Here is a 12426-nt window from a genome sequence, read left to right as displayed (position 1 = left end):
AAAAACCAGAATTGTTAATGTTCAAAATTATGGTTTCAGTAAAAAAAAAATTAGTTTTAAAGTTTTAAACAAAATTCAGAAAAGAAATCAAATTTATAATTTTTATTTTTATTTATTTAAAAAATGTTTTAAAACATTTATTTATTTATTTATTTATTTATTTATTATTAATACTATTATTTATTATTATTTTAAAAAAAACCCAAAACCCCAACCCAAAACCCCCAACCTTTTAAAATAGTGAGAAAACTCCACTTACTTTTACAAACAATGAACACTTCTGATTGTAAGTCCTTGGTACAACTTCCTCATTAATAACTATATTACTGGCTGTGAGAATGTGTGAATATGTACCACAGCACATTCTATGTATTTTAAGCGTGTGACTTGCTTCAGGTTAAATGATTTGTAAACAGGTAGAGTAAACATTGTATATTATACCTGGGTGTGCCATACTGAAAGATAATTCATACACCATTTATGATGCCTACGTAAACAGTCAACACCTCTTGTATATACTGTCAAACCCATCCAAATATCCACCTGTATTAAACAGCCACCTGTCTATAGAGACGGCTACTTATTGTCCCAAATCATCTAATATACCTCTGTACCAAGTGCCTTATTTTTAGCAGTCAGCTGATTTAAAAGGCCACTTTTTGTAATTCTTTTGAATGTCGTTAACACAGGTTCCACAATAGTGGCCAAATATAAGTTTAATGTATTCTGTTTCTTTGAATTAATTGATAAAATATTTGGTTTAAAGACCACGTACCAGATAAATACCTATAAACATTGAATACTGAGCATAAAATAAGCTAAATTATCCTGGGGTGTTTTACATAAATAGTTTTCAGATTTGCTACTATGCTTCATGCATATAAACTTTTTGTGCCAAAATATCTTCATGAATTTATGCTTATAGTCTATGTACACTTGTTCATTCTACATGGTGTTTATTTCAAGTATACCATTATCGTGTTAGGGCCATATAAACCTGTGGTAGTTTATTCAAGTGAAAAGAGAAATCTCTGACCTTTTAATGGTGCTGCTGTCTGGATAATGTACCATTTGTGGTGGAAACATTTGGCAAGTAACACAATGCTGTAAAAAGCTTAAGGTTGCATGTGTATAAAGTGACCGGGATTAATTACGGGAGAGTGTGACAATGGTCGTGTATGTACACGTACATGTTGGAGTGTGGGTGTAGGTTTGCATGACTGCCAAAATGAACTGGCAAAAAGCTGCGTCTTTGGAGCGTGCCTCTCTGATCACAAGCATGGCCATTCGCATGGAAAAACGCATGGCCGGTAAGGTTTTTTGTTTTTTAAGTTCTAGACTTAATTCACTTTTTAATATAAAAAATTTACATGTTTTTTATGACCATTTTCCATAGATGTATTTGTTACGTATTATAGAGAAAAAAAATTATTGTCTGTAATTCACTTTTGAATGATATTTGTTTGTATGTTTCTGACATTTTGAGACTATTTTATATAGAATTATTTGTTAGGTATTGTCAAGAAAATGTAATTGTCCATACTGTGATGACCATGCTGGGTGATGCGCGATATGGTACATGTAAACAAAAGATACATGTACATGTTGAGATGTTGTTCATCTCCCCACTTTAAGAAACTGTTCAGTTATCAACATTTTCTTGAGCATACAAACCATCTGCTTGGGAGAATAAATAAGAGGGTATGATTTTAAAATTGAAAACAAAAATCAGTTAAAATATCATTTATATACTTTTATTTTCAATGGATGTCATCTGTGTAGACAAGAAAGGAAAAGGTAATAATGTTTAATAAAAATGAAGTACATTGTTAATAACCACCCACCCACACATGCACATGTGTGCACACAAACACACATACACACACACATGCACACACACATGTACACACACATGCACACACACAGTCACATTCACGCACACACACAGTCACACTCACGCACACACACAGTCACACACACACACACACGCATACACACGCACATGCATACACACACACACACACACAGACACACATGCATACACACACATGTGCATACACACACACACACACACACACACACACACACACACACATGCATGCACACACACAGACACACACAGACACACACATGCAAACACACATGCAAACACACACGTACACACACACAGATGCATATACAGACACACATGCAAACAGACACACGTACACACATATACACACAGACACATGCATACACACACATGTGCATACACACACACACATACACACACACACACACACACACATGCATGCACACACACACACATACACACACACACACATACACACACAGACACATGCATGCACACACACACACACACAGATGCATATACACACACATGCACACTTTTACACAGACACATTTGATAAACACATACTTGATTTAGAAAATGAGATAAGAAACCCACTGCTGCCACCACCACATAATCCACTCCAAGCAGATTACCGTATTTGACCGGAAATAAGCCCAGGGGCCCAAGACAACTCATTGTGAGCTTAGCATGGGTGGGCTTATTCCCAAACAAGGGGCCAGTTTTGTTTAAAAAATAAATAAATAATAATAATAATAAATAAAATAAATAATAATAATTAAATGAACCAGGAAGAAAACAAAAAATGTTCAGTACCACATGACGCATCTATTAATTAGTGTTCCATTTGTTATTAATAAATAATAATTATTTATTAATTAAATTGGTTTTTTTACTAGTATCTAATTATCAGAAACACACCTGTGTTACAATTACTTATCAGTGCTTATTCAAAGACCTGGCCTAATTTCCAGTCAAATACGTTAACATCCATTCTGGTCTAGTATTGCATATAAACCACTTAACATAGAAGCATGATGTCCTGGCATTTCAAATTATTTTCGTGCTTATATTAATTAAGGTTCAAGCACGCTGTCCTAGGGACACACCTCAGCTATCTGGGCTGTCTGTCCAGGACAATGGGTTAGTGGTTAGTGAGAGAGAAGAGAGTGTAGTGGTCGTATACATACCCACTGAGTTCTGCAAACCCTGTACCTACCAGCCTTATGTCCGATGACTTAACTACGACACCACCGTGGACAGTACTAAAGTAGTGTCGGAAATAGAATAAAACAGATTTTCGTCGATTATTTCTTTCATAATAAACTGACAAGTAAATATTTTGTAAATATCTATTTAATGATACTCTACCTAATTTAGCATGTACTTGTTTGGGCTCTCATTGATGTACATACAAGGTGGTGTTTACTCTTGAAATTAAAAGAAAGATGTCAGTAAACAGGTGAATTGTGAACTTTACTGAAACAGACTATAACACATTTTGATTGACATGTGTCAGTTTCATTTACCCTTAAACAAACTTTTAATTTAAAACTGCAAGTTAACTGAATATTTTGAATTACAACATAAATTATTAATTATGATCATCATATTTAGTGAATATAAATTCGATATAAGTACATTAGAAATGTACACAATCTTGCAACCACTTAAAGGTGCTATATCATAGTTATATGTGAGCATCTGTTTGTGATAAAGATTCTCCAATAAAAATGTATTTTCTACTAGTAGATAAAATTATTTTGTTAGAATCATTTATGGGCATATAGTTGAAGGTGTAGTACTTAAATTTTAAAGCAAAATTTAATTAATTTTTTTAAAAATATATTTGCAAAAGCTGTCATTATGCAAATTGGAGATAGCACCTTTAATACATAGCATCTTTAATATCGGTATAATAGATCACACACTCAGAATGTCTACACATAATTTGTTTTTGAGAGGAATAAGGATAAACCGTCATCAGAGAAGGTCCCTCACATATTGCAACAGCAATGAAATTGACACAGCCATCAAAATTTGTTATAGTCTTTTCCAATAAAGTGCACAAATTACCTGTTTACTGACATCTTTCTTTTAATTTCAAGAGTAAACACTAGTGCTGCACCGATAAACCGGTATACCGGTATACCGCGATAACTGATCATCTTATTTGACTTGAAATAGGCAAACAAACAAACAAACAAAAACCACATGATTTTATTAATTGGTGATGACAGGAAATCATGTCAAGCGTAGTCGGCTTACTTGTTGGCATACGAAGTGATAGGTCGGTTATACTTGGTTCTAACTTCTAAACAATTTTTTTTAAAAGTCCAATGAAAATAACCAGTTAATGATAATTACAAATAAATGTTTTGTTACTTATACATTATCATTCATTGTTCATTTATGTTGGAATACGGCTACGGCTATCATCTTCAAAGAAATAAACCAACAAATGAAACTCACACTTAGCTGTTTTTCACTGAACTCGGAATACTTCGGCCGATCGTTCAAAATACCTCGGCTAATAACCTCGGCTCTGGTTTGGTTGATCTGCCGAAACATTGCGACTCAATACATACATTTCCATGTCAAGCGAGCAGCAATGGAAAAGCCCGATAGTAAGGATTTCTGAATGTGACAATTTATAAATAGTTTGACACCGTCACACCCGTGTTCTAGTAGACTAATATTGTGTTAAAAAATTAAAATATGGCCTAAAACATTTAGCCTGACTGCTGAAACTAATAAAGATCATTAAAAAGTTATGCCTTCTGTTTTCATTAAAAAACAACAACCCATAAATATTAAATTTAAATAATATCAACTATATTGCAATACATATTGCAATACAGTTTCTTATATCACAATATATCGCAATACAGTTTTGACCATATCGTTGCACCCCTAGTAAACACCACCTTGTACATAGATGAGAGCCCAAACAAGTAAATTCTAAATTAGGTAGAGTATCATAAAATAGATATTTACAAAATGTTTACTTGTCAGTTTAATATGAAAAACATAATCGACAAAAAAAAAAAAAATTCTATCTCCGACACTACTTTAGTAGCATACCAGTATATTATGATTCAAAAATAATAACTATAAGGATACACCCAACCTGTGCCAATACTGTAGTAACCACAATGTCTTAACCAGTATTTCATTTGAGGATGTGATATGTGATGTCATTAAACAAACATTCCATTCTTAATTGTGGTTTCCTATTAATTACTTAAAACACTCAAGCTAAATACACATGGTAAAGAGGTAAGGAAATAATGTATATATGAGAGAAGACAAAAAAAAAAAAAGTTTTTTTTTCTGTGAAGACAAATTACTTCAAAAGATTGAGTCAGAGGAAAAAACCCATACAGACCTCATAATTGTCTCTTGATTGTGGAAGTTCATGATTCAGTTGCTAACAGTGCTTAATGATTCCAATATGGCTTAGCTGCTATATGTCAGTACTCTTGTTTGAAGTGAAAATTTCACATAACAGATTTCAACTTGAAGATTGTCTGTAAAATGTAATATTTACTTCATAAATACTGGCTTTGATTGTCGCTTTTCTGTACTTTAAAAAACAAATTACTAAAAAAACACCTTAATTTTCAAAAAAACATTAATTTTTCATCAGTTTGTTTTTGATCTGGAGAAAAATTATTTTTATAGATGTTGTGTATTTAGTATTTTTAGTTTGTTTCATGATCAATTCTGTATTTTCATATTTTATCACCAAACCAACAAATTAAGATAGAGTGGCATAAATTAGTTTAATATTTAATACATAATATTTTCAAATCATTCCAATAATGTAAATCAACTTTGTATTAAGATCTTAATTAATATCAGGTAAATAAGTTAAATTAAAAAAAACCCATATAAATAAACAAACAACAATATGTAAATAAAACTGACATAATTATGTTCAATTTCAATATATTAGTTGCACGGTAGATACAAGATTCAGATGGTGTGTATTCCACATGTCAATATTCTGAGAATTTTCTTACATAATACATGTATTCCTCCTTAATTGCCATGTCATATTTTCTTTCAATTCTCCATAGATATGCGATCAAAACGTAAGTAAACTGCAAAATGCAGCTTAATGCATGTTCTTATCACAGGTGTCTGAAATGATCACTTGGATCACTTGCATACCATTTATATGAAAAGTATAACATCATATATTAAAACACAAATAATCAATACTGTATATATTTAAGATATAACTTGCTTTCTGTTACTGACTAAACATTTGTATTATTTTATATCTGTGTATTATCCATGTATATTATTATAAATATTTTATTCTTCTATTAACTAGCATTCTTGCATCTGTCCTCCCCAATCATTCATTTACTGAGACACATCTTTTGTACTTGTTCATCCATCCATCCATCCATCCATCCATCCATCCATCCATCCATCCATCCATCCATCCATCCATCCATCCATCCATCCATCCATCCATCCATCAATTCCTCCATCTATCCAGCCATTCTGGTTAACCACCCACCCATCCATCTGTCCATACATCCATTCATCCATCCATCTATCCAGCCAGCCAGCCCACCAGCCATCCAACCATCCATTTTTGCAGCCATTGTGGTTAACCACTCGCCCATCTATCCATCATGCCATCCAATCCATCCATTTATCCACTTGTCCATCTACCTATATATCCATCCATTCATCCATCTATCCATCCCTCTATCCATCAATTCATCCATCTATCCATCCATCTATCCATCCATCCATCAATTCATCCATCTATCCAGCCATTGTGGTTAACCACCTATTCATCCATCTGCCTATACATCCATTCATTCATCCATCCATCAATACATCCAACCGTCCATCCAATCCATCCACTTGTCCATTTGTCCATCCACCTATATATCCATCCATCCATTCATATATCCATTCATTAATCCATCCACATATATCCATCCATCCATCCATCCATCCATAAATTCATCCATCCATCCATCCATATATATATCCATATCCATCCATCCATCCATCCATCCATCCATCCATCCATCCATCCATCAATCCATTTATCCATGCATCCATCCATATATATATATCCATCCATCCATCCATCCATAAATTCATCCATCCATCCATATATATATATCCATCCATCCATCCATATCCATCCATATCCATCCATATCCATCCATCCATCCATCCATCCATCCAACTATCCATCCATCTATCTATGCATCCATATAGCCAGCCAGCCAGCCAGCCAGCTAGCCAACTATCGGCCTATCCCACCCATCCATATATCCATTCAATCATCCACCCACCTATTCATCCATATATTCTTCCATCAGTTTACCCATCATTCTGTCTTGTACCAGTTAATTCATCCATCTGTCCATCCACTCATCATTCCATTTGCTCATTGTTATATATTTTATTTGGACAGCTGTCAATATGTCCTTCCAGTCCATTCATCTATCCATCCATCCGTCCGTCTGTCCGTCTGTTCATCCGTCCATCCATCCATCCATCCATCCATCCATTTATCGAGCCATCCAAGCTTACAGCTATCCAGCCAGCATCATTCGACCACAGTTTCATTTACTGATTCACTGGTGTCTGTGTATTTGTCTGTATTTTATTTGTCCTTGTCTGTCTTTAAGCATCCATATTCACACTTATTTCTGTTTATGTTTTTCACTCTTCTTTCACCTAAAGTAAAGTCTATCTTATGTGTGCTGACCTTCCATGATTCAGTTCCTATTTAAGTCCATTTATAGCATGATCAGTTTGTAACATTAATTTTGTGCCAGTTTGAGGATATCATTTGGAGTCTTTTAGTATCACAGTCACTTTATACTATTGTGACTTTGTAACATTCATTTTGTTCCAGTCATTTAATAACAAAATAATTTTATAACACTAATTTTGTAGCTGAATTGGAAAACTGAATTTATAGGGTTTTTTTAAAATGGAGATGTTGCATACATGTTGTTTTACCCAGAGAGAGTAAATTATATATAAAAAGAACAAAATTAAGCCACCAAAGTATCAGTATGTACATGTATATACCACAAAAATACAATTTAGTCATACATCCTATTCAAAATGGGGGCGGGACATAGCCCAGTGGTAAAGCATTTGCTCGATGTGCAGTTGGTCTGGGATCGATCCCCGTTGGTGGGCCCAATGGGCTATTTCTTGGCACCACGACTGACATATCAAAGGACAGGGTATGTACTACCTTGTCTGTGGGATGGTGCATATAAAAGATCCCTTGCTGCTAATAAAAAAGAGTAGCCCATGAAGTGGCGACAACGGGTTTCCTCTCTCAATATCTGTGTGGTCCTTAACCGTATGTCTGATGTCATATAACCGTAAATAAAATGTGTTGAGTGCGTCGTTAATAAAACATTTCATTTCTTTTTCCTTCCTATTCAAAATAAACTGTATTTTTGTATTGGTATATGTTGATGCATGCACACACATGTGTATTAAGTTCTAGATAATAGTGTTACAGTATACATTCTCCAATCAAGATAATACATGTTTAAATTTCCGAATAATTAAACAACTGAATTAAATTCCACTGGCCAAAGTGGATTTTAAATTGGAGTCTAACGTCTGCTATCTGTCAGGAAATTCTGTTTCACTTTTGTTACATTAATCTCTTATAATACATAAGCTGCCTTTATGGCCTCACACAAATGTGCTGGCATTGAGAAATAGCCAGCCATTAAATATTAAATAGCGTTACACCTACATATATTATATAACATAATACACAGGAACCATCAGCCAGTCCTCGGCTTCATTCAGAGAGGACAATTGTATCTGATGAGCTTTCAATGGCCCATTATCTTGAAACATGTTTTTGATGACAAGTTATTGGCAGATTAAATCTCCACAAACAGTGCTTGGCATTATGATAATAATTTGGTCATGTACCGCGGGCTATGGACCTCTGGGAACAAGTGACAGATCGTAATCTGGGTTGGTGTTTAACAGTCTGTGATGTTGCCTTCTTGGCAAGGGCCAAATCTAGTCATGAGGTAGAGGGTGGTGTTTATATATACTTAAAAGAATTGAATTTGTGATTATTTTTAAAAATAAAACTGGATTAATTTCAGTATTTTGGGAATGAATGAATGTTTAATGACACCTCAGCACAAAGAATATATTGGCTGTTCCGTGGGAGGTGAAAGATATTTTGCGATTCCATCTAATAATCTTACACTTCTGATGCCAAATTTGGATGGGATCGATCCCCGTCGGTGGGCCCTTTGGGCAATTTCTTGTTACAGCCAGTGCACCACAACTAGTATATCAAAGGCTGTGGTATGTGCTATCCTGTCTTTGGGATGGTGCATATAAAAGATCCCTTGCTTCTAATGGAAAAATGTAGCAGGTTTCCTCTCTAAGACTATATATCAAATTTACCAAATATTTGACATCCAATAACTTATGATTAGTAAATCAATGTGTTCTAGTGGTGTCGTTAAACAAAAAACAAACTAAACCAAATTTGGAATTTATGACACATGGAATCCTGTTAAATTCACAGACTGCTTACTGCCTCTTTATTTTAATTTGTTTTCATTCTTTTATTAAATTAAAAGTTCTTAGTTGCTGTCTGGTATACACCTATTATACAGACTATCAAGGAAAGGTTAATGGTTAGTGGTTAATGGTTAGTGGTTAATGGTTAGTGGTTAATGGTTAGAACCCCTTGGTTAACTAGGGCTTGACCTTGTCCACAGAACTGGTTGAGATTTACCTCAGTTGGTAGAGTGCTCACTTAAGGAGCTTGGGTCGAATCTCCATGGTGGACCCATTCTCTGTTTTTTCTCTATCCCAATGAGTGCCCCATGACTGATGTATCAAAGACCATGGTATTTGCTGTCCTGTCTGTTGGAAAGTGCATATAATAAAGGAAATCAATGAAATATTGACTGCTGAAAACAAAATCATATATTTATAAGTATGGCGGGACATAGACCAATGGTAAAGTGCTCACTTGATGTGTGGTCAGTTTGGGATCGATCCCCATCGGTGGGCCCATTAGGCTACTTCTCATTCCAGCCAGTGCATCACAACTAGTATATCAAAGGCCAAGGTATGTGCTATCCTGTTCATGGGATGGTGCATATAAAATATCCCTTACTGCATTATGAAAAATGTAGCGGGTTTCCTCTGATGACTACGAGTCAGAATCACCAAATGTTTTACATCCAATAGCCACTGATTAATTAATCAATGTGTTCCAGTGGTGTCATTAAACAAAAACAAGAACAAAACTTTATAAGTAGGTTTTCTCATAATTTAATTTTAAAAACAACAAACATTAATTAAAAAACCCCAAAACACCTTTTATTTAAACAGACCAGATAGTTGAGGGGTGTACATGTGTATGCTTAAAACTTAAGTGGATAGAAGATGAAAATAATTTAAAATGTATAGTTCACTTGGGTCTCATTAAACAATTCTTTCCTTGTAGTTTGGTACTTCACGAACCTCCCCTTGTCCCCCACCCCAGAGTTGTCCCTGTTAAACATACATATATACTGTAGGCAGTGTGTAAGAACCACTTGTAGTTTGGTACTTCACCAACCTCCCCTTGTCCCCCACCCCAGAGTTGTCCCTGTTAAACATACATATATACTGTAGGCAGTGTGTAAGAACCACTTGTAGTTTGGTACTTCACCAACCTCCCCTTGTCCCCCACCCCAGAGTTGTCCCTGTTAAACATACATATATACCGTAGGCAGTGTGTAAGAACCACTTGTAGTTTGGTACTTCACCAACCTCCCCTTGTCCCCCACCCCAGAGTTGTCCCTGTTAAACATACATATATACCGTAGGCAGTGTGTAAGAACCACTTGTAGTTTGGTACTTCACCAACCTCCCCTTGTCCCCCACCCCAGAGTTGTCCCTGTTCAACATACATATATACTGTAGGCAGTGTGTAAGAACCACTTGTAGTTTGGTACTTCACCAACCTCCCCTTGTCCCCCACCCCAGAGTTGTCCCTGTTAAACATACATATATACTGTAGGCAGTGTGTAAGAACTACTTGTAGTTTGGTACTTCACCAACCTCCCCTTGTCCCCCACCCCAGAGTTGTCCCTGTTCAACATACATATGTACTGTAGGCAGTGTGTAAGAACTATTGTAGTTTGGTACTTCACCAACCTCCCCTTGTCCCCTACCCCAGAGTTGTCCCTGTTAAACATACATATATACCGTAGGCAGTGTGTAAGAACCACTTGTAGTTTGGTACTTCACCAACCTCCCCTTGTCCCCCACCCCAGAGTTGTCCCTGTTAAACATACATATATACCGTAGGCAGTGTGTAAGAACCACTTGTAGTTTGGTACTTCACCAACCTCCCCTTGTCCCCCACCCCAGAGTTGTCCCTGTTAAACATACATATATACCGTAGGCAGTGTGTAAGAACCACTTGTAGTTTGGTACTTCACCAACCTCCCCTTGTCCCCCACCCCAGAGTTGTCCCTGTTAAACATACATATATACCGTAGGCAGTGTGTAAGAACCACTTGTAGTTTGGTACTTCACCAACCTCCCCTTGTCCCCCACCCCAGAGTTGTCCCTGTTAAACATACATACATACCGTAGGCAGTGTGTAAGAACCACTTGTAGTTTGGTACTTCACCAACCTCCCCTTGTCCCCCACCCCAGAGTTGTCCCTGTTAAACATACATATATACCGTAGGCAGTGTGTAAGAACCACTTGTGCTAATCGTGACACACATTCAGTGTTTGAAAGTTGGGATTTAGTCTGTGATCTGTAACAGTTAGGATACATTCTAGCTGTTATTCTTCGAGAGTGATTGAAATGTTTTTCTTTATCTGAACATTTATTTTTTTACATCTGTTCTGTTCCAGTGTAAATGTTTCATTGGGAAATTATTCTGGCTGTACTGTGGTCTGTAAAAGTAGATTGTATAGTTCTCACTACTTGGAGATCATTTGCTGACATTACATGATTGGTTTTTTCTTCTTTATTTAAACATTTGGAAAATAATCTGTTAGTGTTTCTTTGTATAATAAGATGAGATTTGAATGTATTCAAAGGTTATATTTCATGATGTGAAAGTGATTTTTTTTCTTCTTCCTTTTCGTTTTTGATATTTCTTATTTGGTTTTTCCTTTAATATTTTATGTACATAATTAGTTATGAATGAAATAACTCTATAAGTGGTTATAGTTTTAAGTTCCTAGCTTCTTATTAATATTGTCATATTATTTTCTACACAATATTATTTTCGACATAGATGTCTATGAATCTACTTCTACTAATTCATTGGAGCTCAATGGAGATGAATAATTAATTTTTAAAAAGTTAAACCATAATTAAATTGGGTCCTTTATTATCTCTGTTAAAACACATGAATGTTTGGAAAATACAAATAATAAAATAGCTCTGAAAAATACTTCCTTTAGATAATAGTACACAGCCATACGAATAATAATTGTGTGAGATAACTCCTATAGAATGACAGATTTGGGTTTAGTTTACAGATCACTGATAAGCTGTGAAAGAA

The 12426-nt window shown here is 35.3% G+C and overlaps 1 protein-coding gene across 5 annotated transcripts in view; it reads left to right on the top strand.

Moving 5' to 3' along the window:
- Positions 1-12426, top strand: part of LOC121382572 (leucine-rich repeat-containing protein 49-like) — a 71174-nt gene that overhangs the window by 16773 nt on the left and 41975 nt on the right. For 3 of the 5 annotated variants that reach the window (XM_041512051.1, XM_041512074.1, XM_041512068.1), the window contains one exon: positions 5935-5949. The exons of the other annotated variants lie outside the window; for them this stretch is intronic. In XM_041512051.1, the coding sequence (XP_041367985.1) occupies positions 5935-5949 (15 nt within the window). The remainder of the gene's footprint in view (positions 1-5934; positions 5950-12426) is intronic. 5 annotated transcript variants of the gene reach the window in all.

The sequence above is a fragment of the Gigantopelta aegis genome, chromosome 2 (assembly GCF_016097555.1).
Source record: "Gigantopelta aegis isolate Gae_Host chromosome 2, Gae_host_genome, whole genome shotgun sequence".
Lineage (NCBI taxonomy): Eukaryota > Metazoa > Mollusca > Gastropoda > Neomphalida > Peltospiridae > Gigantopelta > Gigantopelta aegis.
This window is presented reverse-complemented; position numbering and strand designations above follow the sequence as displayed.